The following is a 27,617-nucleotide window of genomic DNA, read 5'->3' on the forward strand; positions in this document are numbered from 1 at the left end:
ACATTGTTGCTTCAAAAGCAGATCTAGTGTCAGTTTTCACCTACTGAAGGAGGATAGGGATGGGGTAAAGTTGGCTGACTGTGGATCAGTGGCTGGAAACCTGCTGTGGCAGACCGGCTCATCCCTTCCGAGCGTCTGCTCAAAGTTGGGTTTATAAGCTGTGTTGTAAAGCTTGTCTGTTTGGTTCGTTAGATTGACAAGCACAAGGTTATATGGGGGCAAAAGAAAGGTTACTCAATAATAAAGTAATTTCCTCTACCTTGACTCCTCCCCTTTATCCATGCTAATCTAAAAACAAATGAAAGTTGTTTTTTTAATGTAGGTTCCTCCTTGCATACAGGGCATAATAATTCAAAAGACCATTTATTTGTCCTTTTCTTAAAGTATAATTTTACAGTGTGGTGTGTTTGTCGAGTGCGCCAAGGCAGATGGGGGGGGGGGGGGTAATAACCATCCATGCATGTTTCACAAAAAAATAAAAACTTCTGAATTATTCAAACAAGATAAGGCAGATCTGATCCTGAAATAACACTTTACACAAAGAAAATGCCTACATAAACAAAACCTGTAAGACCTTGCAGTCTAAAAAAAAATGATGGAATAAGTGAGAGGAGAGATGACCTGTAGTGCTTTAGGGCAGGGCCTGGAAGGATGACATCAGTCCATACAGCATTCTAACCACACCCCCTCATTAGGTCCTAATCTAGAACCATCCATAGTCTTGTCCTCTCAGGAGGTTCCCGGGTTGCCCCTTTTTTCTCCCCAGTATGCTTTTCGGATGGGGGAGGGGGGGAACGGGGAGACTGTTTCCCTCATCACCTTGCGCTTCCACAGCTTGTCTGTATAGGCCACAGTTTTAGAAGACATCTTGTGTCTAATCCATTGCAGTTTTAACTCAGTCCCTTGGGGCAATGCCATTTACTGTTGGCAAATTCCCTCAACTAGATATTGTTTCGTCACTGTCACGTTGTATGTCCTGATGATTTTTTTTTTTGCGTGCATTAGGTATTTACAATGTACCATAGATGAAATATGAAACCGCTACAATGTAAAGATTGCATTTTCCATGTATTCTTGGTAGTGGGCACACTGCTGTACAGACAAAAACAACAACTTCGAAGTGTGAACTGTAGCCTCAGAATTCACAATCACACCATGGCCAAAACTATTGTTAGCAAAAACAGTTCAGGGCAGATGGAACTCAAAACAATTACTAACAAAGTGTTGTTGTTTTTTTAAGAAATGGACCAAAAAGTTCCTCTTCAATTACTTCCTACTTCCTTTCAAATCAGCAAAAACAACATCTAGGAAATTCAAATAAAATAGTCTACGATTCTTCATATCAAGGGCTTCTTTTTTTTGCAGGGATTTTGCTCATTTCAGACAATTCTCCTAGTAAAACAAAAAACAATTTACAACCAACCACGGATTCATGTTACCAACTGAAACACAGCCATCTACTTTCATTGCAAATACAATCCTAGAAGAACAATCAGAAACGCTGGGCGAGTCAGTTAGCTTGTTTACCAGCAGTTACTGTAGATCATGACCCTGCTTTAGAATGCTTCATATGTTATTCTCAACGGACAGACATTTGTAAGACTGTAGCTGTGTTCAAGTAGGACAAAATGTGGAAGGGAAAAAAGTAAGAAAACCGAGAAGCAGTTATTTTCACTTCAAGTGAGCAGAGATTAAACAAGCCTTCACCCACCCCTGCCATTGTCAACTGGTGCACACAGGGTGATACTGGTTTTAATTCTTTATTCAACATGTCCTCACTGCGAGAGAGGCGTTTGAAACCTACTATAGTATAGTGTTGGAACAGATGACTGCATCAACCAAGACCCGGTCAGCCAGTGAAAGGCCAAACCTCACCTCCATGCATTGACTACAAAGCAGAGAAAACAATAGAAACGCTTATTCTTTTCCCCATTTGATTTGACGTTGGTCTTCCTTTTCAGTTTTGAAGTCACATATTAGGGGCCAATCCAGGACAGCCTTGCTGCATCATTGCAGTAGGTTGGGAGGGAGGTCGAGGGAAGGAAGGTTTTAACGATTCCAAAACATTAACATGTACCCCTTCCCTTCACCATTTTGTTTCAGTTCCTGTACACACATTGCACACATCGTCTTTCATCTCAATGTTTCTCAAAAACACTGTACACACAACCCTGCAGAGGTATGGTTTTTTCTCTGTCAGCAGAGACGTGTCTCCATGGGGCAGAGAGAAATAGAAGGACGAGACTCTTCCAACTCAAAGTTCTAGAAATCATAGAATTCCAATTCTACGATAGAAACAGAGACACTTGAAGAGCTTAATTGGCCCGATCCAGAGGGCAGGAGTCAAGGGTCAGAGGTGACAAAGAGGACGCTGTTCCTCCTGGAGAAAAGAGAGCGCTCCAGCCTGGGTCTAGTCTTAAATCGACTGTTTGATCAATCAATAAACTGGGTGTCTTGAAGGTATTGAGTGATATTAGTGTTCAAAGAGATTTGGTGAGGTGAGTTGCAGGTTAAGGGGGTTTGGTTGCCCTCGTGTCGTGTTGTTACTCTTTTGTCGTCTGGACAGCGGGCGGGAGCGCCACGGGCCCCACCTCCTCTGTGGTGCTCTCCCAGCTCTCCTGTGCTCTCTGTGGGGGCCGCTGGGGCGTGTTCATGTGCTGGGCAGCCGGACCCGTATAGGGCTGTGCGTGGGGGTGGTTGTTCTGCTGCAGAGAGACATGGAAACAGGGAGAAAGAGGTGTCAGCAATCAATATGAGCATTCTGTCAATTCTGGGACAGTGCCATAAAGTGTGTGTGTTACCTGCTGAAACTGCGTGGCAGGAGCAGGGTTATGGGGGTACAGCGCTGTGTCCTCGGGAGGGGAGGAGTCGTGATCTTCTGTTGCCTCCTGATCATCTGGCTCCTGAATGAAATATAGACAATGGAATCAGTCAAGGAGAGCTCTGTTACATTACCACACACACACACACCGACTGACAAATCATGCAAACACCCATCCCACGCGCACACACCTTCCGTACCTCCTCGGGGCAAAGTTCGCAGGCCTTGGCCAGGGTCATGCGTGCGGAATGCGAGCGCTCCAGGAAATACCCGTTGGAAGTCTCGTTGCTCTGGACAGGGGGAGACCAGTTGTTGTAGGTGTACTGGGGGTTCCCTGTGTAGGGCCTCCTCTCCAGCTCGTCCCCCAGCCACTCCACCGCCCACGTCCACTTACGCTTCAGGTCCCCGTTACTCTGGGAGCACAACAGAGAGACGAATAGAACTGTGTTAACATTAGAACTATTCCTGATACACACCATTCAAGATATCGTGACACAAACATATTGCACAAATCTGAAACACCATTCTAAAATGACTGATCTGGTAGGCAGAGAGGAGAGAGAGGTGACTACCATATCATATCTAGTCTATTACTGTCATGGTTTACCTGTAGTATCTGGTAGGCCACAGTACAGTTGCTGAACAGAGCCACCATGCACTTGATACACTGGTAGGCTCGTTTCTGGTAGTGGTTCTTAGAGCGCTGAATGGTGTCAAACAGGCCGTCCCTGTCGTCTGGTATACCCTTCAGCACGTTGTGGATCCTGTGGGTCTGCCAGGAGTCCTCTATCAGCAGTATCTGCAGCAGCAGGTCCAGGTAAGGCCTCAGCTCATACGTGTAGGAGTACGCCACCTAGGGGTCGAGACAGGTAGACGGGTGAGGGAAACAAAAACGCTATGTGTGAGTGAGAGTCATCCGTGTTAACCTCTTACCTGCCAGAGCAGCTCAGACAGCACAGTAGAGGAGAACTGGGGGTTTTCCCAGCAGCTGAAGCGCAGCAGCTTGACCGTCTCCTCAGAGTTGCTGCAGTCCTCGATGATCTTCTTCACATAGCTGGTCCTAACGAAGAGGATCTCTGACACCAGCTGTTGCAGGGGCATGATGGGGGTGGTCAGGTTGGCGTCTCCGTACGGGTTGGCCAGGGACGGGTTACCTAGAGGACAGTGAGATACATTTATATCTATTTGGACACTTCGCTTTATTCTAAGAACGCAAATAAGAGTAAAGAAACAGTAGAGAGAATGACAGACAGTGAACCCGAGAGAGAGAATGGAACCATTAGAGAACGAGAGAGAAAGGAGAGCAGAAGAGACAGCAACCACAAGGCGGTGACAGAGAGAGTGAAACATACCATTGATGGACGACTGCATGCGTGTTGAGACGTCACAGCAACGCAGTAGCTGGGAGACCACAGCGTAGAGCTTGGTCAGTTCTGCATACTGGTACTTTATGGGAGGGCCAGGCCCCTCATCTAGAGCCACCAGCATGAAGGTAGCAGGGACACTCAGCTTCAACAACTGGGTCTTCTCTGCCAGACCTGGGGGGAGAGGGAGGGAGGAAGAGAAACCATGTTTTATTCCAGCAAGAAACAAACCAACAGCGTTTCTCCTGCACACGCACGTAGTCTTACCCAGGTTGGCGTACATGACGAAGAGGTTGAAGTACTGCTGCAGGTGTCGGCCGTGCTCTGACACCTCTCTCCTGAGCAGGTTCAACACAGCCCTCAACAGGTGATCACTCAGACTCAGGTTATCACAGCCCTGATGCAGGAGGTCAAAGGTTACAGGTCATTTTTTTAATTTCTGAAACACCATTCTGGCCCCAGTCGGCCAAATATATTTTTGTATTTTTTACAGCTTTTCTGCTACATGTATGTACATACATACATACATACATACATTTAGCATCAATGGGACTTTTATATAAAGCAGTCACCTAACAATAATACATTACCAACCATAAACTCTTTAATCCCGCCCCTCAGCCACTCTCAGCCCATCCCACCTATCACCATAGACCTCCCTCGTTTGGTTTCCATGTGCCATATATTTTTGAATTGTGCTCTTTAACATAATTGAACCTTTCTAAAACGTATAGTATCCACAGATTGTGAGCTAAAGATGAAAACCTTTCCCACGAGTATATTATTTAGTGACTACAGCTTTCCAAATCGCCAAACGCTGCTATTTGTAAGGTTCATTTTAATGGCACGTTATGATTTTTTAACCATTCCGTGAACCTGTGACCAGAAACAAGCTACATTGAGGCAATACCAGAATAAATGATCTATTGATTTTGTCTCTTTGCAGCAAAATCTACAGAGCTGAGATTGTTGTACACCCCATATATATAGCATTCTGTTGGTGCAAAGAATTTTATATAATTTAAATTGAAAAACAATAAGTGTTGAATCAAGTGTTGTTTTTTGTACCAGTTCATAAACCATCTTCCATGGAATCGGTACATCGAAAATCTCTTTCCATTTATTTACATCCTGTATGGCGCAACATTTTTGTCCTGAAATGAAACTGGTATATTTTTCTATTTATGCCAGTTCCTTTCAGCCAATTAGTATCTTTAATATATGGCAGGCAAACAAGTTCCCTGCCTTCTCCCTTTTCCACTCGCCGCCTCCATTTTTGTGGTAGTGCTGCAATCAGGTGGATGTAAATTTAGATTGAGCAGATATTCCCAGATATTTTCGATAGCTGCATATGTGACATAACTCTTCCGTTTCTAATCATAATATCATTAATAAATACAAAAATGTAAACATTTTTTCCACAAAGAATGTATTGTTTTTTTAAATAATCAGTATATTTGTGTTTAACCATAACATTTGTTCTATCATTTCTGGAGGATAAAACTGAAATTGTAACCAGCTTTGTATGGCTTGTTTAACAAAAGGGCAATACTTTAAACAAAATTTTATTTTCAATTCATCAAAAATGAGAATTTGTAATCTGTATGAAGGCAAAAAGTAATTTTTTTAACAAAGGATGAGCCTTAATCTACTGGAGAACCATTTTGGGTTTAAGTATAACTTATACATAAGTGAAGCTTTTAGTGAGAGGTCTAAAGCTTTAATATTTAAAATCATTTTAGCCCCCCAAAGTGATATTCATTATATAAATAGGTACGTTTAACTTTGTCTGGCTTAGCATTCCAAATAAAATGAAATATTATTTGCTCATATGATTTTTAAAAACGAGTCATCTGGAATAGGCAGTGCCATTAGTAAGTAAGTAAACTGTGATAGGACCAGAGTTAATCAATGTGATTTTTCCATAAATAGACAAGTATTTACTTCTCCATGGTTGCAGAATCTTATCTATTTTTGCTAATTTACTATTGAAATTGATTGTGGTAAGTTCATTTGTATGTTTTGAGATGTGAATACCAAGTATGGTCATTAGTATTACATCACACACTTTCTCTACTCTTTCCCTCCACCTCTCACTCCCCCTTTTCTCCCTCCATACCTGTGTGGACCCCTCAGGGGAGCTGGTGGGGACGGGGCATGGCCCGTCCGCCAGAGAGAAGTGGGCGATGAAGACGATGAGTTTGGCGAAGGCCCCCCGGACCTCGGCACTGGGACACTCCAGCAGGTACTCAGAGAAGCGCGTGGGGTACGCAAACAGAACGTTGTGGGCAAACCAGCAGCGGACGTTCTTACTGTGGCGCAGCAGGATGCACAGGGCGTCATACCTGAGAGAGAGGGAGAGAAGGTGGGGGAGGGAGGAGAGTAGACAGAAAGAGGGAAAAGGAGAGAGACGAGGGAAAGAGAGTTACAAGGCTGTCTTACAATATAAAGAAAAACACACACTTTCTCCCTCTCACAGACAACCCACTCACCAGTCACCGGCGGGCCCCCGGACTACTTTCTTGGTGTGGAACCCGGTGCTGAAGAGGAACCTAGCTGCTAGCTGGATGCTGATCATGGCTATCTCCTCTGCCTCTGGCAGCAGGTGGTCCTGACCCGGGGGAGGGTTGAGGTAGACGCTGTTGCAGGTCAGCAGCTTCTTGACGAACTGGAAGTACTCCAAGCTGTACTGCATACGGCTGTGCATGAACTGGACATTCTGCTTCCTCACACTGCATTCAATGGCCCCCGGCATCGTCACCTGGGAGGGGAGGGGGAATTCATTAGTACGGTTATGAGCATTACGTCATCATACACACAGACTCATTCACACCCACAGGTTCTCGCCTCTGCACTTTATCACAAACAAATGCACACACAGTCCTGATCCCCACCTGTCGTGGTGTAGTGGGAGACACAGTCAGCTCTGAGATGCACCTGGCCAGCTCTCCGTCTGCCTCCACTGCGGCCCCTCCCCCTGCCGCATCCATCCTCTCATAGAACAGGATGTAGGCGTTCCACCATCTCTTCTGCCTCCTGTAGGACATCTTCTTCATCATGTGGTCAAACACCTCTCCCATGTACTCCCCCCCGAAGCACTGGCTCTTCATCTCCTCATCGTCGTCCATCTTGCACTCCGTCACGTCACCGTCGTCAAACTTGTACCAGCGCTCCTTCTGCCCGCTGTCGGCGCTACCGCCGGCGCCGCAGTCTCGCTGGCTGATATAGGAGTAGTAGTGGCCGCCGCTGGCCTGGCCCGAATGCACCAGCACCCCCACCAGGCGGTACTTAGAACTGCAGCCTGGTGGGTCAGGTTCCGATGGTTCGTTCTGCATGATCATCTGAGAGGGAAAGGAGGGAGGAGTGACTGAGTACAGACAATGTTTGGACTAATGATGAGTTTCCTTGCCAATGCTGCTTCTGTTTACGCTTTTGGGGTTCAGGCCATGGTTTCTGTTTAGAACTTTGTGAAACATTTATAGAGCTCTAATACACAAATAAAATTTTATATAAAAGTAATCTACCTGGCTCTCCGGGTTGCCGTCATCTCCCTCCAGCTTTGCCACCCCGGCCACAGTGTAGGGCTCCATGTCCAGCTCCCTGGGGAACTCAAAGTAGTCGTTAAACTTGATGGCACACTCCCTCTCCCAGTCGTAGTCAAACCTTTTCAGCTGGATGGCCAGCACTGGAGGAAGCTTCTTGATCAGCAGACGCTTCACTGTGTCCACCTGTAGTGGATAAAACAAAACAGTAAGAAATGTCATCCTAAAGTATCTATCCATATCGACACTGCTATTTTGCAATGGAGTGAAAACAAAGGACTGAGTACTCAGCAGGAATGATGAAGGACAGGAGAAGAGTGAGGTACCTTCTTGTTACACTTCTCACAGTGGTATGCGTTGGCTCCCTCCAGCAAGTCTCCTTTGACGTACTGCTCCATAGAGTCCAGCAGGTTCTGGTGGTTCCTGATGTCCACGTTCAACGTGGTGAAGGACTCCTCACACTCATACCTGGGAACAAGATGGTGGAACAGTTTCACTTATTATATTTCATGCCTGTGATAACTGAGAACTATGTGGTGCCATTTTGTGTCACTAACCACGTTTCCATCCACATTTCTGAGAGTAGTCATACCGTATACTTGCGAAAGTATTTGGCCCCCTTGAACTTTGCGACCTTCTGCCACATTTCAGGCTTCAAACATAAAGATATAAAACTGTATTTTTTTGTGAAGAATCAACAACAAGTGGGACACAATCATGAAGTGGAACGACATTTATTGGATATTTCAAACTTTTTTAACAAATCAAAAACTGAAAAATTGGGCGTGCAAAATTATTCAGCCCCCTTAAGTTAATACTTTGTAGCACCCCCTTTTGCTGCGATTACAGCTGTAAGTCGCTTGGGGTATGTCTCTATCAGTTTTGCACATCGAGAGACTGACATTTTTTCCCATTCCTCCTTGCAAAACAGCTCGAGCTCAGTGAGGTTGGATGGAGAGCATTTGTGAACAGCAGTTTTCAGTTCTTTCCACAGATTCTCGATTGGATTCAGGTCTGGACTTTGACTTGGCCATTCTAAACACCCGGATATGTTTATTTTTGAACCATTCCATTGTAGATTTTGCTTTATGTTTTGGATCATTGTCTTGTTGGAAGACAAATCTCCGTCCCAGTCTCAGGTCTTTTGCAGACTCCATCAGGTTTTCTTCCAGAATGGTCCTGTATTTGGCTCCATCCATCTTCCCATCAATTTTAACCATCTTCCCTGTCCCTGCTGAAGAAAAGCAGGCCCAAACCATGATGCTGCCACCACCATGTTTGACAGTGGGGATGGTGTGTTCAGGGTGATGAGCTGTGTTGCTTTTACGCCAAACATAACGTTTTGCATTGTTGCCAAAAAGTTCAATTTTGGTTTCATCTGACCAGAGCACCTTCTTCCACATGTTTGGTGTGTCTCCCAGGTGGCTTGTGGAAACTTTAAACGACACTTTTTATGGATATCTTTAAGAAATGGCTTTCTTCTTGCCGCTCTTCCATAAAGGCCAGATTTGTGCAATATACGACTGATTGTTGTCCTATGGACAGAGTCTCCCACCTCAGCTGTAGATCTCTGCAGTTCATCCAGAGTGATCATGGGCCTCTTGGCTGCATCTCTGATCAGTCTTCTTGTATGAGCTGAAAGTTTAGAGGGACGGCCAGGTCTTGGTAGATTTGCAGTGGTCTGATACTCCTTCCATTTCAATATTATCGCTTGCACAGTGCTCCTTGGGATGTTTAAAGCTTGGGAAATCTTTTTGTATCCAAATCCGGCTTTAAACTTCTTCACAACAGTATCTCGGACCTGCCTGGTGTGTTCCTTGTTCTTCATGATGCTCTCTGCGCTTTTAACGGACCTCTGAGACTATCACAGTGCAGGTGCATTTATACAGAGACTTGACTACACACAGGTGGATTGTATTTATCATCATTAGTCATTTAGGTCAACATTGGATCATTCAGAGATCCTCATTGAACTTCTGGAGAGAGTTTGCTGCATAAAGGGGCTGAATAATTTTGCACGCCCAATTTTTCCGTTTTTGATTTGTTAAAAAAAGTTTGAAATATCCAATAAATGTCGTTCCACTTTATGATTGTGTCCCACATGTTGATTCTTCACAAAAAAAATACAGTTTTATATCTTTATGTTTGAAGCCTGAAATGTGGCAAAAGGTCGCAAAGTTCAAGGGGGCCGAATGCTTTCGCAAGGCACTGTATATACACACACACATATATATACACATATATATATATATATATATATATATATATATATATATATATATATGTATATATGTGTGTGTGTGTGTGTGTATGTATATATATATATATATATATACACACACATATATATACACACACATATATATACATATACATACATATATACATATATATACATATACATATATACACACACACACTTAAAAACATTTGTTTTGATCACGACAGCTAGTTTTAGTACAATTGTATAAATGGCAAAATAGATCATTTGTTCGTTCAACATGGTGGGATCTTTGTTAAAAATGTATTATGTGAGAACTGCGTAAATTTATATAATAATCATCATATGGAAGTAAATATGGAAGTAAACTTTGAGTCATGCGATGACACGGTGTGGGTCCTCCCACTACGGTTCAGGAAACCATGCAGTTTATTAGGCTACAGATTAAAGGTGATGAGCTTGACACTCCTTTCCAATAAATATCATGGGTCTTATTCTGGTGACAAGATGGTAAATACATGACTGCTGTTTAACAAAAAAAAAAAAAAATTCTCTCTTCTCCAGAATAATGTCATCATGTAGACTAGCCGACCCACACGGACTCAGAGCTGTTAGCTGGAGCGCACATGTCAAGACCAGAGTAGGCACATTGTCTATTTACCACAACAGTTTGTGACAAAACTAATGGTCGAGTGGAAAATCCAATGGAAACATTGCACTTCAGATTTGTATTCGATACATGAGAAGTTCTCTCTTGGGATAGGGGGCAGCATTTTCACTTTTGGATGAATAGCATGCCCAGAGTGAACTGCCTCCTACTCTGTCCCAGATGCTAATATATGCATATTATTATTAGTATTGGATAGAAAACACTCTGAAGTTTCTAAAACTGTTTGAATGATGTCTATGAGTATAACAGAACTCATATGGCAGGCGAAAACCTGAGAAAACTCCAACCAGGAAGTGGGATATCTGAGGTTTGTAGTTTTTCAAAGCTTGGCCTACCGAATACACAGTATCTATGGAGTCAAGTTGCACTTCCTACAGCTTCCAGTAGATGTCAACCGTCTTTAGAAACTTGAATGAGGATTCTACTATAAAGCAGGGGCTCATGAGACCTGTTTGAGTCAGTGGTCTGGCAGAGTGTCTCAGGCTCGTGACGCGCGCTACCGACAGAGTTAGCACTCTTTCCATGGCTTTTCTTCAGACACAGGAATTATCCGGTTGGAACATTATTGATGTTTTATGTTAAAAACATCCTAAAGATTGATTCCATACATCGTTTGACTTGTTTCTAACTTCTGTTGACTCCAAAATGGCAGATATTTCTCTGGCTGGATTGGGTTCTGAGCGTCGTTCTCAGATTATGCTTTTTCCGTAAAGTTTTTTTGAAATCTGACACAGAGGTTGCATTAAGGAGAAGTTTATCTTTAATTCTGTGAATAACACTTGTATCTTTTATCAATGTTTATTATGAGTATTTCTGCAAAATCACCAGATGTTTTGGAATCAAAACATTACTGCACGTAACGCACCAATGTAAACTGAGATTTTTGAATATAAATATGCACATTATCGAACAAAACATACATGTATTGTGTAACATGATGTCCTATGAGTGTCATCTGATGAAGATCAAAGGTTAGTGATTCATTTTATCTGTATTTCTGCTTTTTGTGACTCCTATCTTTTGCTGGAAAAATGGCTGTGTTTTTTTTTTTGACTTGGCGGTGATCTAACATAATCATATTTTGTGCTTTCGCTGTAAACCATTTTTGAAATCAGACACGATGGGTAGATTAACAAGATGTTTATCTTTCATTTGCTGTATTGGACTTAATGTGTGAAAGTTACATATTTCTAAAAAATATTTTTGAATTTCGCGCGGTGCCTTTTCAGCCTAATGTTGTCGAGGGGGTTCCGCTAGCCTGCCCTAGAAAGGTTATGCGAAAAAGTACATTGTGTGCACTACGTCATCACGCACTGATTTTTTCCAAAACAAGTCCATTTGGTGGGAATACCACACTGGTGGGAAAATGCACATATTTTGTTTATGCAGGTTTTAGAATATTTGCATATCTGGAGGATGAGTGGTCGTTCATTCGGTTCTGCCAATGTTAGTAAATGGATGAAAACAACTCACCTGTGGGGGCAGTCACGGCAGATTTTCTGGTCGGCAAAGGAGCCTCCCAGCACCTTGCTGAGCATGGAGGAGTGGCCCATGGCCTTCAGAGCCTCATCCAGACTGTCCACTAAAGAGTTGAAGAACTCCAGGGCATCGTGCTGCTCTCGCAGATTCACCGGCTCACCCCATAACCTACAGGAAAGAGATCGATAGAGATAGCTCTTAGTCTTCCAAGACCGTGTGTGAAATTGGTTTCAAAATAAATAGCTTGTAATCTGTACACCACTACATTCCTTGACATTTCATTGTTTTACCTCAGCCTGCTATCGTTAGCTCACCTGAACTGTTTCCAGAAACCTCGGGGTACGTAGTACTGCAGTCGGGAGGAGGCCAGGTGACCAAAGATGACCTGTAGGTGGCGTAGCACCCCAATGTTGTACTCCTTCCTGTCCTCAGACTTACTCAGCGAGGGCTTGTCGTCAAACTGGTGTTGGTAGGCGAACACCTCCTCCCGCGCCGTTCCGTCGGCATTAGTCTGAGGAGGGAAAGTAACAATACACTGGATGGATGATTTAAGTTCAAAATGTACATCTTGGTTCCGCTACACAACATCCATAAACACTCGGTAATATGAGGGATTTCATTTCCCTAGTCCCTTCGCTCTATACCAAGGGCTGGGCTGCCATAAAAAGCATCTCAGATTGTAGCTTTAAGCAAGTCATTTTGCAATTATTCAATCTGAAGAGTGAATACAGTTTTGATTGATTCCCAGTCAGTCAGGTCACCTCGTTCTCCTGCTTCTCGTCCCCGGACAGTTCATCGTCCACGTCGGTGCCAGTGCCCTCCACGGCCAGGACACCGTTACGGATGGGCGGGATCATGTAGAGCTGCTGGATGACAGAGTTCATGTAGCAGGTGGCCCCCGCGTTCTTCAGCCCCACAAAGCCTTTGGTGGGCCGCGGCCCCACTGGGGGGAGGTATTCCCACTCTGTCAGAGCCTCACAACCTGAGAGACAGGGAGAGAATGAGGGGGAGTTGTTCAACGTTTATCCATTCCACATATATGATCAACGCAACAATGAATATCAGAAAAACATTTATAATTCATTGAGGAGAGGTATAATTTACCAGTATAGATAGAGGAATATGTGAGAAAAATAATAATTAGGAATTATGATCACAGATTAAGTGACTATGTAGTACATGTCTGTGAGTGTATAGTTGTTGTACCTAGGTAGTACATGTCTGTAAGTGTATAGTTGTTGTACCTAGGTAGTACATATATGTGAGTGTATAGTTGTTGTACCTAGGTAGTACATGTCTGTGAGTGTATAGTTGTTGTACCTAGGTAGTACATGTCTGTGAGTGTATAGTTGTTGTACCTAGGTAGTACATGTCTGTGAGTGTATAGTTGTTGTACCTAGGTAGTACATATATGTGAGTGTATAGTTGTTGTACCTAGGTAGTACATGTCTGTGAGTGTATAGTTGTTGTACCTAGGTAGTACATGTCAGTGAGTGTATAGTTGTTATACCTAGGTAGTACATGTCAGTGAGTGTATAGTTGTTGTACCTAGGTAGTACATATCTGTGAGTGTATAGTTGTTGTACCTAGGTAGTACATATCTGTGAGTGTATAGTTGTTGTACCTAGGTAGTACATATCTGTGAGTGTATAGTTGTTGTACCTAGGTAGTACATATCTGTGAGTGTATAGTTGTTGTACCTAGGTAGTACATATCTGTGAGTGCATAGTTGTTGTACCTAGGTAGTACATATCTGTGAGTGTATAGTTGTTGTACCTAGGTAGTACATATCTGTGAGTGTATAGTTGTTGTACCTAGGTAGTACATATCTGTGAGTGTATAGTTGTTGTACCTAGGTAGTACATATCTGTGAGTGTATAGTTGTTGTACCTAGGTAGTACATATCTGTGAGTGTATAGTTGTTGTACCTAGGTAGTACATATCTGTGAGTGTATAGTTGTTGTACCTAGGTAGTACATATCTGTGAGTGTATAGTTGTTGTACCTAGGTAGTACATATCTGTGAGTGTATAGTTGTTGTACCTAGGTAGTACATATCTGTGAGTGTATAGTTGTTGTACCTAGGTAGTACATATCTGTGAGTGTATAGTTGTTGTACCTAGGTAGTACATGTCTGTGAGTGTATAGTTGTTGTACCTAGGTAGTACATGTCAGTGAGTGTATAGTTGTTATACCTAGGTAGTACATATCTGTGAGTGCATAGTTGTTATACCTAGGTAGTACATATCTGTGAGTGTATAGTTGTTATACCTAGGTAGTACATATCTGTGAGTGTATCAACGATCTGCTTGAGGTTCCGGACACAGCCGACCGGCAGAGCCACCAGCAACTCGAAGCCGGCGTTGATGGAGGCGGGGCTGCTACAGACAGGGATGGCCTGCTCCGTGGGGAACTCCCCACTCTTCACGTACTGCAGGTACACGATAGACGCCGGGAAGATGAAGTCATCTATCAACTCCTGGAGAAAGAGTGGGGTGAATTAACAGAATGGACAAAGCATCATCTTATGGTGGCTTGTCCTGTGGCTATATTGAGTGAACTATTTGGCAAACATATTGGATTTCATAAACAACACAATGACCCACCTTTATGAGGTTGGCCCCACCCTTCTCACAGCCAATGTAGTACTTCTTCTCTGGTGTCTGGAAGGCCAGCAGCTCCTTGGTGACCCCCAGGTGACCTTCTAGAATGGTCTCCTCCACCCCAGTCTCTCCTGTCCGCTTCACCTCATCCTAGTGGAAAAAACACCAAACTGCCATTTAGCGGTAATATTTATGAGAGATATGAAAGCCCATCTTAGGTCTTCTCTAAACTACATCATATTAAACTGCATTTCATTTTCTAACAATGAAAAGATTTCTCTTGTCCAATACCCTGATCTTCTTGAGCCAGTCGATCTCGTTATTGAGCAGCGCCTCAGCGTTGGGCAGGTTGATGTTGCTGTTGTAGGCGTAGTTCAGCAGGTGCCTCAGCAGCGTAAAGTAGTCCCCTGCGTGCTTCGCCCTCTCCTTCGCCGTGCTCTGGAGGAGAGGAAGGATACGTGTTACAACAACAAGGGGTCCCAATGGAGTGGGGTGAAGAGTTTCAGTGTTGTACATTTCCTCCTCTTATGATGAAGGCTGGGATTGAGAGCTGGTAAACTGATCCGAGGTCTGTCCTTAAGGGCAACTTCTACCCAGAGCCGAAGAATGACTATTGTGTCAGTAGGGGACAGTGAAGAGATGGAAGGATACTCACCCCTAAAACGGTGAAGAGGAGGGTGATGAAGAATAGGAGGGGTCTGTGTCCCATACAGCACCTAGTGGCCATGAGGAAGAACTGCTCCTGAGCCATCTGACGAACTGACCTGGGGACAGACAGGAAGATGACAACAGGTTCCTTTCACCGTCAAAAGGTGCTTTTGACATCGTCAGATGACAGTTTTATATGGGCTTGTTTTTGTGAGATTAAGTTTGAACACCAAGGGGCGGTTTCCCCGACACAGTTTATGCCTACTAATAAACTCAATGGAGAATCCATCATTGAAAATGCTTTTCAGTCCAGGATTAGTCTGTGTCCAGGAAATGCCCCGAATGAACGGATCCACAACACAGACATAGAGTAACAGCCAGATGCAGACATACTTGCTGTGGCAGTGCAGTAGCAGGTCTATGATGTAAGTCTGCCAGGCCTTCTCCTTACTGAGAGTGTCCAGAGCGGTGGGCAGCAGGGCAAAACACAGGGTCATGATCTCCAGTGCCTCACAGCACACCATCTCATCCTCCCCGTCCGGCTCCTTACCCGCGTTCGTCTGTAGAGGTGATGAACACACACACCGCTGTGAGTTTATAGAAGACACAGAAACTCTCCATACAAACCCCTAGAAGTCTGCGATACACACCTTAAGAACCAAGCACACACCATCTCAGTTTAGAAAGGGTTTTACCTTCTCATAGATCTGACTGATCTCTTCATTAGAGCTGAAGACCAGCTGTACCGTGCCACAGCCTGAAGCCCACACGATCTTCTGCACCGCCCGGATCACACAGAGGTCTGGGATGTACTTGGATGCTTGGAAGAAGTTCTGGGAGTTCGGGGGCAGAGACTGCCAAAAAAAGTGAGCAGACATTTACGGTCGTACTCTTTTTGACTGGCCGTTTGTTAACCGGTTGAACGCATGTGTAAGCACTCGTCTCAATAGACGCGCCGTCTCACCTCGTCAGAGATCTGTTGGGCCAGTCGTATGGCCACGTTGCGGAGCATGCACTCAGAGGCGGGGTTCGGGATATTCTGTAGAGCACTCTGGAGGACCAGGGCCTGGTCGTGGGTCACCTGGTTGATCTGGAGAGGAACAAAAACAGAAGACAGTGGATTAAGAACACCAGTCATATTTGAGCTCATTCAAATACACAGTGAAGTTATGTTTGAGGTGATCATGGTCTGTCCATTCGGGGTCTGGTAACAAGGGTCCTGCTACTCTCATTGTTCTGCACTCGTCTAAGCTGTAGTACTACAAGGTTTTCCCCGTATTTACAGAGGTAATTTAACGGCAATACAATAGAGTTATTTACTGGTGATGCGGGGCTGGTCCCCTCCACTACGGGCTGGCAGGCCTCGGCCACAGCTTTGACGTGTCCGAACCCCACGGCGGTCAGCAGCAGCTTGGCAATCTTCAGGGCATTGAGGTACGCCCCCCGCCGCGTCTCCATGTCGGCCGACGGCAGGAAGTTGTTCCTGGTGAGCATGCTCAATACGAGCGGGAGGCCGCCGCTCTTCAGGAAGTTGTACTGGAAGTCGCTGGCGTCCTCACCGAGGGTGCCGCTGGCCGGCATCAGCAACGCATACACCACCTGGGGAATCAATTCAATCAATCAAACGTGGCAGGAGGATGTGAAGAGTGTAAGGGATAATGAATCGATCACGTAAACCACCACACACACAGTGGTGTGTGTTACCAACCTCAGTGAGGTAAAGGACTTGTGAGGGCGAGGGGCCAAAGAAGCGAGAGTCCAGTGTGGGGCTCAGGCTGTTCTCTCCCAGCTTGGCATGATCCAGACAGATAGCGCGCAGGTTCTCCACGGTACCGTTGTCTACACACAGCTCAACCAGAACATCAGTCAGTCAGGACGAATCATTTCAAACCACAGTAAGAGAGAGAGCGAGAGAGAGAGACGCAGAGGAAGGATGAGAGATGCTGTTTTGGGGCCACAGAAGGACAGCAAGCTATAATGAGAAAGAATGAGAGCGTGAGAGAGAAAGACAGTGTACCTGGAGGCATAAGCTTCATGAGGAGCCTGGCTCCATCTCGCAGCAGAGGCATGTTGAGGGTACAGCCCAGGTCTGCTACCTGCCACAGGAACGAGATGTAGCGCAGGTGGAGAGACATGATCTAGAGAGGAAGACGATACTCAGGAGAAGACGACACACTTGACATTTCTCACGTGAGGAAAGGTGTGTGTGTGTGTGTCTGTCTTACCACTCCAGGCAGGCAGCCCTCCACCTCTGGGTTGGGTCCTTCGCTGAAGTGGTTGCCGTGGTTACTGGGCGAGGCAGTGGAGGAGTCTGAGGAGCTGTCAGGACTGGAGGGCACGGTGGCACTCACCTGGGTCAGCTTGGCTGTGATCAACTACATACACACACACACAAACACAATATACCAATTTGAACCAAACGCTAACAGATACACTGTGCTTTCATCATCTAATCCCAGTAGATTAGTGATTCCAGGAGAGAGAAAAATTGTATTTAAACACATCGGAAACTAAGCCCTAATTCAAAACCAATGCATGGGCCATTGATTACGAAATGACTAGCTCACTGCTTTGTCCTTGAGGTTGAGCTGTCCAATCAGCTTCCTGTCATCCGCCGGGTCGACAACCTCCCCGCCAATGAAGAGCTCTATCTTGGTGTGCGTGGCGTTGGCCTTAATGCGTGTGAGGATGCCACGGCGCACCGAACCGATGGTGTCATTGGTGTGAGACCAGATGTCCAGGTCATCCACCTGACGACCCTGGTTAGGGAAACGCACGATCAACGTGATGTGCTTCCCCCGGAACGCCCTGAGAGAGAGAAAGAGGGATCGGTCTGTCAAAATGTTGGCACTGAGACTCTGACAAACTAAGTTAGACCTCGCTTTCACAAGTGTGTGTTGGTGTGAGTCTGTGTGTGTGTGTGTGTGTGTGAGTCTCTCTCCTACCTGGACATGGGCAGTATGGACCTCTCCTCGTGGTAGTCGCTGTCACACTCGTTGATGTACTCCTTGAGCACGGTGAGCACGCGAACCATGCGGATGGCCTCCTGCCGGGCACAGTTGATGCTGTCCTTGTCCCCGTCCAGGACACACAGCGTGTCGTACGACGCCTTCAGACGGTCAAAACACAACTGGATGAAGTCCTCGTGGATCTCCACCTGGTTGACCTGCAGCTTGGGCCCCAGGTTGGTGTAGATCTCCTTCAGCAGGTCGATGGCTCGGCTGGCGATGTCATCAGTACCCTGGATCACCACCTGGTAGAACAATGCAAAGCTGTTTTGCGCACTCTCCTCCTCCAGGCTTAATCCAGGAACCAGACTGTTGTCTATAAAAGCTTATAACAGCGATAAGAGGAGTTTAACTCAAATGCCTCCCAAGGTAGTCCAGTCCTATGAGCTCCAGGTTTTATAGTATGTTCAGAAAGCTTTAGAACATTGATAAGCTGTTTAACACTCACCCTCCAGAGGTAGTCCAGTCCTATGAACTCCAGGTTTTACAGTATGTTCAGAAAGCTTTAGAACATTGATAAGCTGTTTAACACTCACCCTCCAGAGGTAGTCCAGTCCTATGAACTCCAGGTTTTACAGTATGTTCAGAAAGCTTTAGAACATTGATAAGCTGTTTAACACTCACCCTCCAGAGGTAGTCCAGTCCTATGAGCTCCAGGTTTTACAGTATGTTCAGATAGCTTTAGAACATTGATAAACTGTTTAACACTCACCCGCCAGAGGTAGTCCAGTCCTATGAGCTCCAGGTTTTACAGTATGTTCAGAAAGCTTTAGAACATTGATAAACTGTTTAACACTCACCCGCCAGAGGTAGTCCAGTCCTATGAGCTCCAGGTTTTACAGTATGTTCAGATAGCTTTAGAACATTGATAAGCTGTTTAACACTCACCCTCCAGAGGTAGTCCAGTCCTATGAGCTCCAGGTCATCCATCATGTAGGCCCTGCGTTTGGCCACCAGTTTGCCCTCGCGGCAGTTGACAGCCTTGAAGAACCTCTCGAAGCACTTCATGCCGTTCTCCGTGAGCAGGGACGGGTCCAGCTGCAGAACATTGTTCTCAAAGAAGTCCTTGTTGATGTCCGGGTCCAGGTCTGGCTCATCTCCCATTAGCTTAGAGTACCTAGAGTTGGAATAGACAGTATAAAGACAGTATAAAGGCTCATACTTGCTTATAACAAATTAAGTGAAGTGCTACCAATAACATTTGAGTTGAACTAACCTGGAATAATTCAAAAGGGAAATCATATTTAATATAATATACAAGGCTGGTCTAAACAAATGTGTACGTACCATTTGAAGCACGCCTCCCGGTCACACAGGAAGACAGCGCTCTCAGCCAGACACCTCCAGATCTGCTTGGCCTGAGGAGCACATAGCCACAACTGTCCGTCCTTCAACAGGAACCTGGAGAACAAGATGGTTCAAAGCAGTTAGACACTAACAGACGACTCAGAACGGCCACTTTCATTCCCACAGACTGAGAAATGCCTCGCCGCCCAGAAAAGCAGTCACGGGTCATTGTTTTCATCCTGAGATACCTGTAGACAGCCGCCTGTCTTACCTCAGGAAGTTGAGCCTCTCCTGGACCTCCTGAACATGACTGTAGCGACTTCCCACTCTGACCGTCTGAGGGTCAAAGTCTGCGTGTTCAGCTTTGGAGAACGGTCTCATGGTCTCCATGTAGGCAGACAGGTTCTCAGCCACCAGAGTGACCAGGGCATGGTTGTGCTGCAGCTGGTTGATCAGGTCATGACGATAGAACACATGAGGACTCCTCTGGGTCTGACTGTATGGGGAAGAGGAAAGGGAAGGAGAGAAATGTAATATTTCATCACAAGCTATGACTCAATGGGAAAAGGAGATGAGATGAGAGAGCGAGAGAGACAGGAAGGTGGAGAGAGTCTTTCGTTACCTGAGGTTCTGAGGAGCTTCCCCAAACAGGCTGCAGATCTCTCTGATCTGCTTCAGGGCTGGTATGACCCACTTGTCGTTGGTGCGCAGCTCCTCGATGAAGCGGTCTATCCACTGGATCTTCTGGGTGTCTCTGTCCTGTTGGAACACAGAAGCACAGAGCAGGGTCCTAGTCATTAGGGACCATCGTAGCAAAACATTATGCAACAGAAAACAAGATATTCTCATTTGACAAGCTTAGGTAGCGTGTCCCAGTTTCAGTCTGTTTTTTTTCCATTTGGTGCCTAATGAATACAACCCAGTAGCAGTAACAGTAGTTTTACCTGAGAGCAGCTGTAGTCCAGTATCTTGATGTGTGCGCTGAGGGCCTGGTCCATGATGTCCACGGGGACGTCGTCACTGTGAGCCAGGTTCCACAGCAGGTTGAGCACCTTGTGGGCCATCACTCCATCCTTATCGTCCTCCGCCAGACGACGGATCAGCTCCAGCAGCTTCTCACGCTGCTTCTTACTCGCATTCGTCCAACTCTCCTTGAAGCAATCAAAGAGATGGTCGAGCTGCTCTGGAGAGAAGTCCCAGGCCAGTTTGGCCAGAAGGTCATGGACATTCTTCACTATGGCTTCGTGCTTACCAGCCTGACATAGAAACAGACACAGAAGACACTTAGGCATGGTTCTAAAAACAACCCCTTCCCCTACCCATAAAGGAAATGGTCTCTCTAGCAAAATATATATTTTTCACAAATGAGAATAACCTGTATAGGTTCAATGAATAGGAATTACATTAAAATTCCCATATCCCCATATTGCTGAGACCCATTTTCCCATGACACGTTTAACTCAGTACCTGCGCTGCCCAGATGTTGTCCAGGTCCTGCATGGTGAGGGCTTTCTCCTTGATGACGAAGCGGAGTATCTTCTCTAGTTTCTCTACGTACTGAGGCTGGTGGAGGCTGTCCCTCAGCACGATGGACAGGATGTGGTTCTGCTGGATCCACTCCTGAGAGAAAGGGAGAGAAAGACAAACGTCAGGCATAGATTTGCATTCCTGTGGAGAAATTCCATGTCCAATTCGACTGACGGGAATTGAACTGGAATTGACTATTAAACTCTGACGAGCAATTTAAAAGCGCTATACAAATCCAGCCCATTACCATTCATAAGGAGTAACTGTTAAGGGCTAGGTGACTCACCGCCATGCGTTCTGCCGTCAGCCACTCCTCCTCCTCGGGGTTGCCATGCCGATGCGTGTAGTAGGACACACTGGAGATGACCTTGTTGACCTCGTTCAGGGCATTCATCTTGCCGTTGAATGAGGAAATCTGCAATAACCTGGGGACCAATCAACAAATTAAAAGCCTAACCATCTTATCGAAAAGAAAAATTCCACCCAAAAGCTATCTTTTGGTATTTGTTTCATTAGTCCATTGTTGACAGAGTCCCAAAATGTTTTGCATGTCAGAAAAATACCAGCTGTATTTTGAAAGTTATACATCTTGAAAAAAAATGTGCATGTTAGCAAACAAGTTTGGGACTATGTGAACAATGGACTAATGAAAGAAATACCAAAATATAGTTTTTGGGTGGAGTTTTCCCTTAATAATAAAACAGCAGTTGACTGTCCAAAACACTCATCATACGAGGTGCTCAAACCCCAATGTGACAGTTTTAATTCTATACAATAACAACCTAAAAAGAAAACAACTGAAGGAATCTCACCTAAGGATCATTTTCAACCTAAATATCTCCAAGTTCTTGACGGTCTCCTCCTGACCGGGCACCCTGGAGGCCAGGTTTTTCAGGGACTTGATGATCATGGACAGGGCATCGTTCTTGGCCTCGTTCTTGGCCTCCTTCTTCAGCTCCTCGTCCGTCAGATTCTCCAGGAACTGAGGAACCATCTCGATCACTGGCAGGAAGTACTTCTTCACTGTGTGCAAGGTCAGGAACTCATAGCACTGTCCGAACGGCCTGGAGGGAAGACATACACGGGTTAGGACACGCACACGTCCCTTACAAGTCCCTTACATTGGTCCATCTGTGCTAACATACTTGATGAGGGCAGCGATGATCTGTACGTTGAGTGCCTGTCCGCTCATGAAGCGGTCGTGTAGAGTCTGAAACCCGTTCAGCGTGCCAAACTTATTAATCAGGTCCACCAACCAGCCCTGAGAGAGAGAGAGAGAGAGAGGGAGAGATGGAGAGAAAACAATGAATGGCTAATCACTGACGACAGCTTTATTCATGCTGCAAACTTGGATATACTGTATCAAGCGAGGAATCCTGAGTGAGCGAGGGCAAGTTGGGGCCTACCTTGGGTGAGCGAGGGTCAGGTGGGCGGGCGAAGAGCTCGTCGTCGGCCAGCGTGGCCCCGGCGGGGATGGTCTCAGAGGGCCGCGTGCCGTTGTAGATGTGGAACTTGCAGTGGGGGTTGGTGGCTGTGGCCAGTAGCTCCAGTAAGGGGAACCAGTCCTGAGGAAGCTTGGTCACACACAGCTCCACCAGCCGGTGTGTGTTGGTGATGATACACCTCTGTGGAAGGAAGGACAATCAGCTGTAGTTCAAACAGGAAGTGCTAGTGTGTGCGCACACATATACACACACACACACACACACACACACGAGGCCCTTACATGGATCTCAAACTTCCACCCGCTGACAGCCTCGTCTGTGAGGATCTTAGTGAAGGAGATGGTCAGGCCGTCCCTGAAAAACCTCTGGCACGCCTCACACTTCACATCAAGCCCTGCAGAAAGAGGCAACGATTAAAGGCAGAAAACAAAGAGAGATCAATAGAAGACAAATGAAAAAGATGTCCTATATGGATGTATATTGTATACGATGACGGACACACCTTTTTTACATAAGTCTATAGCAGCTTCAAGTAGAACTTCTAATTCCCCCTTTGGCAGGACTGGGACTACCCATCGGGGCCTGTTGATCATGTCGTCCAGCTTGGCCAGGTCAGTGTGAGGGAAGGCAGGCTCCTCCTCCTCCAGAGCAGGGGCAGAGTCTCCTTGGCCCTGCTCCTCCTCCACCGCCGGTGGGCTCACAGGAGACGGCTCCGTGGTCGACGGGTTGGGGGACACCGCCTGCAACGCGCACACACATTAATAGCAAGCATACTACAGACGCTGATTAAAAGAGGTAAACGCTAGTCAGAAACACACACACACAGTGAGGAAGGTAGGTAATTAAGCCTTGGAACTTCACAGGAAGCACAAAGTCAAACAAACACAATTCATCGAGCATGAGGGACTAAATTCATTTAAAAAACATTAGATTATAAATAAAGCTTATTCAATTATGTGACAGTAATTAGGCTTACATCAGTGATCCTGTCCACAGCTCAGAAACTCTTAAATTACAAAGAGCTTCTCTCATTGGAGAACATCCAGCTGTGGCCTCAACATGACTCATGCCGTTTCATACTAAAGATGAACGTCTACTACTGTCCTGTGCTCCTCATGGGGCGATGGGCCTAAGTAAGTAAGTACTAAAGCATATGGCATTGCAGATCGCTCCATATTAGTCAGTCAACTTCACGCAGACATACAGTTGATATGCGGGTAACCTTGTTCACTGATAATTGGGGAACTATCCATAGATAGACACACGTCACCCCGACACTCACCTGGGCCTGTGTGGGTGGGGGCTGGCTCTGAGAATCAGCAGGTGCCTGGCCCTGGCTATCATTTCCCCCCACGGGGGAGCCACGCGTGGTGACCGTCATGATCGACACAGGGCAGATCTTGGCAGTCTTGTCCGCTTTAGGAGGCCCTGGCCTGGGGGGGAATCACTGCCTGGGTAGGAAAGGAGAACCAGAGGCCGGCTGAGAGGGAACGCTCCGGCTGCTGAGGCTCAGGGAGGGTTGCAGAAACCATCGCAGAACCTGTGGGACAGAGACAGGGGAGAGAGATTTAGAATGGTTGATGCCCCATTTTTTCACATGCATTTGGGACTGAGGCATGTGCATTTCAGCTAATCTGTGTACAATGTAGTGAACATCACATGGACAACTTCAGACCACTCTTGAGATGTAAAAATAGCTGCGAAACAACATCCAAAGGCCATGATTCCACAGTATGTTTGCAAGACAGGAGTCTTCAACTAAGCGAGACCAATTCAAATGACTCTCACTCTGCCACAATCTGGGTCTAGACATTAAAATGCTATTTACGCATGCTTGACAACGGGGTGGAATTATTACATACAGACAGACAGACACACACACTAGCCCCAATACCAACAGACAGAAGCCCCCCCCACTGCCATCAACTCTCCTATTTCCAGTTGCAGACAGCACAGGACTATCAACCATGCACCACACTGGCCTATTAATAGTCTCTGTCGAACTGGTTCAGAGATATCTAGACTGTGCAAGACAGTATACAGCTACTGACAAACTGTTGATTGGTCACACAGAGCATGACCCTAGCCTAACCCTACCCCAACTAACTGCAGCCCCTAGGTTACACACGTCTCACTACAGCAAAACATGCATGGGATATTGAGGTTTCAAGATATCACCTGGCTATATTAGCCAAGCCTAATACAATAACTAAACAAGAACAATTGAACAAGGAGAACAAGCCATTGTGCGCTTACTGACAAACAATGTATTCTTAATAATTGCCCAAAATGATTAATAATAGCATATTGGATTGAAATCAGGCCATCTATGCTTGGCTGCTAGTGCCACTGACATAAAGTTGTGGTAGTCCAACAATGTGTCCCAGTACTGTAAATGTTTCCCAACTCCAGTCCTCCAGTAGCCCCAACAGCACACATTTTCGTTGGAGCCCCAGACAAGCACACCTGAATCAACTTGTCAACTAATCATCAAGCCCTCAATGAGTTGAATCAGGGTTTTTTGTCCAAGCCTATAAGACAAATGTGTGATGTTGAGGGGTACTGGAGGACTGGAGAGAGTGTGTAGAATATTGACCTTACACAACAGCAGAGTGACAAAGCAAAACATCTTAAATCACTATGAGTCAGGATGGAAGAGATAGGTTTAGGGCCTCAGGCTCCTTCAATCCACTCAAGTGCCTATGAGGGAACATTAAGATTAGGGGATAGGGTTTCTGGGTAGGAAAGGTCTGTGTGTCTAGTTGTGAGACACTGGAAGTCTTGAGACACATTAAGACAGTCTCCAGCTGAGTTACGATCCTCTGGGCTCAGTTTACAGGTTTATTATTGGCTGTCTTCAGTTTCCTGTCTTCAGATGTATCCGCTTCCATCTAATGGAAGAGGTTAGTATTAGGGAATCGGAATCTGATCCTAGATCTGTGGTTTGGGCCGACTTCTACCTCAAGCATCATCAGGCAAGCCGGCAGGAGTAGGCTACAGCTGACAGCTACAGTGTGAATGGAAGTTGACAAGCCAATCGGAATCAATGACCCAAGGAGCAAGAACAGTTGAGGAACCATTCAGATGAAAAGAAACCTTGAGTCTTGAGAAAGCACCTGACCGGGCCATAAACCAGGGTTTCCCCAACCCTCTCCTCAGCACCCCCAGACGTTCCACATTTGTGTTCTAACCATAAACCGGCACACCTGATTTAATTAGTCAAATGTGTTATGATTAGTTGAATAACTGAATCAGTGGTGCAAGTTTAGGGTTAAAACTAAAATGAGAACTTCTGGGGGGGGGTGCTGAAAATATAGTAATTCCAGCTGGCACAGCTGCCATGGCAGTGTGTATACACAGCTAGTATACGACAACTATTCAGGTCATCATGGTCAAGGCTTAGTTTTGCTGACTTGAGTAAAACTTGAAGTGAGCATAGCTAGGTCATGACTGAGGAAACGCAGAACTTTCAGGTGAAATTAAGTCATTTGTATCCGGAAATGCACAAAGTAAGCATATTACCAGGCCTCAAAATCGGCAACAATTACTTTTATTGACAATGCCTTGCTTGCAAATAACTCAAATCTAATCTTTGTCAATAGATCCAATGCCAGCCCCCTCCTTGGCTAGCCTCAAAAACCGACACTAGGCAGAGGCAACTAGGGTCGGATTTTCAAGACTACCCTTGGCTCCACCTTCAGTTTCTGTTCTGGAGACAGTTTGATGCAGACAGGCATGTCAAGATATTTTGACATTTCTTGTGACAGCCGTTGGTTTACAAGGAGCTTGGCACAAAGGAAAACATTATGTTACGACAAATGAGAAGGTTGCTTGCATGATGTGTGTGAATAAAAATGTACTTGGTCCTAGGCTTGCTAATCATTCTTATCACGATCCGCTTTCCTCACCAGAATCTCTTTCTATGAGGACACGTCATTGAGTAACATTGTACAGCTAATTAAATAAAGTTACTTGGGGAATGGAGTATAAGGAAAACTTGATTTAGTTACAGCAAACAACTCAATCTCAAAATAAGTGTCGCTGTTACATTGTATGGTGTATTCTAAATATGAGAGACCGCTAACTAGCCAGTAGCTAACTACACTTGCTAGATTGCGTAACATTAGCCAAATATTTCAAACAATGCGAAAATAACAAGCCTGCAAACACTGCCTGGAACACGGTTAATTGATGTGAAAAGAACTTCATGCAACAGGAGTCTGGACGATAACTAATGCATAACGTTAGACAAGGCCCGTGACGTTAGTTAGCTAGCTACTGACAAGCATTGCAAGGGCCTTCTCCTTACTCAACATCGGTAGTAGCGCTAACATGCTAGTTAACGTTCGCTAATGGCGCTGCCGTCGCCACAACAATCAACAGTCTGTGTGCATTGGTAGGTTGTTGATCAAACACCAGCCCATATCTGTCAACACCACTAGTCCAAGAAGTTAGCCAACATCTTGTCTGGTTGAGACTGACCTTGAACTAGCTATGTGGAAACCGTTATATTTCAAAATCCAAACAATTAACAGGTTGGTATGGGAAACGTCAGCCATTTTGCCACAGCCAAAAATAATAGCTAACTTAACTAGCCAACGTTACATACAGAAACAAACCGGCATTTCAGCATTCATTCTGTCGATGTCAGACACCTTGCTTGCTATTACTCTCTCCTCTGTATCTAATGAAAAGCATATGTGTAACGTTACACCTCGAAGCTAGACAGCTATAACGTTTCATTGTTAATGATTACTCAGAAATGTTATCTAGCTATACTAGCCAGTTAGCACCATTGTTGCTAGCTACCCAATGTTACTTACCCCAAAATTTGATGGAACTTCCTTGAGTTGACTTGTCCTGTCTATGAATCGTTCTATTCTGGGTTTCGCTAAGTGTCAACGTGTGTTACATAATATTTTCATGCATGCATCCAGATCTGCTAATATGATCTCTCTTCCTTGCTTATTTTTTTGTCTGCACTTGGGTGTTTTTCCTGCGTC

The 27,617-nt window shown here is 45.4% G+C and overlaps 1 protein-coding gene and 1 long non-coding RNA gene across 3 annotated transcripts; one reads left to right on the forward strand and one right to left on the reverse strand.

Annotated features, from left to right (window-relative positions):
- Positions 1-294: 294 nt before the first annotated feature.
- LOC115132199 (probable ubiquitin carboxyl-terminal hydrolase FAF-X) lies at positions 295-27,617 on the reverse strand. 2 transcript variants are annotated; one of them, XM_029664552.2, is made up of 42 exons: positions 27,438-27,617; positions 23,897-24,154; positions 23,117-23,354; positions 22,896-23,008; positions 22,576-22,794; positions 22,315-22,430; positions 21,982-22,233; positions 21,456-21,594; positions 21,110-21,262; positions 20,587-20,898; positions 20,265-20,401; positions 19,914-20,138; positions 19,643-19,756; positions 19,244-19,472; positions 18,293-18,600; positions 17,915-18,155; positions 17,573-17,722; positions 17,365-17,485; positions 17,056-17,186; positions 16,668-16,946; positions 16,312-16,437; positions 16,043-16,201; positions 15,741-15,907; positions 15,355-15,463; positions 14,991-15,137; positions 14,703-14,849; positions 14,368-14,575; positions 12,859-13,079; positions 12,412-12,608; positions 12,092-12,265; positions 8,054-8,195; positions 7,710-7,913; positions 7,080-7,526; positions 6,678-6,946; positions 6,305-6,530; positions 4,453-4,582; positions 4,174-4,359; positions 3,755-3,975; positions 3,429-3,674; positions 3,013-3,234; positions 2,802-2,903; positions 295-2,705 (listed from the first exon to the last, which is right to left on the reverse strand). In XM_029664552.2, the coding sequence occupies exons 2-42, from the start codon at positions 23,993-23,995 to the stop codon at positions 2,544-2,546; spliced, it is 7,788 nt and encodes a 2,595-aa protein (XP_029520412.1). In that variant the 5' UTR covers positions 23,996-24,154; positions 27,438-27,617; the 3' UTR covers positions 295-2,543. The 2 variants fall into 2 exon arrangements, with proteins under 2 accessions (XP_029520412.1, XP_029520434.1); XM_029664574.2 differs by having other exon boundaries at positions 3,022-3,234; positions 27,438-27,616.
- Positions 25,711-26,484, forward strand: LOC115132213 (uncharacterized). The gene is made up of 2 exons (XR_003864041.2): positions 25,711-26,123; positions 26,217-26,484. It is a non-coding gene; the product is annotated as an uncharacterized LOC115132213 (long non-coding RNA).

This window comes from Oncorhynchus nerka, linkage group LG2 (genome assembly GCF_034236695.1).
Source record: "Oncorhynchus nerka isolate Pitt River linkage group LG2, Oner_Uvic_2.0, whole genome shotgun sequence".
In the NCBI taxonomy this organism is placed as follows: Eukaryota; Metazoa; Chordata; class Actinopteri; order Salmoniformes; family Salmonidae; genus Oncorhynchus; species Oncorhynchus nerka.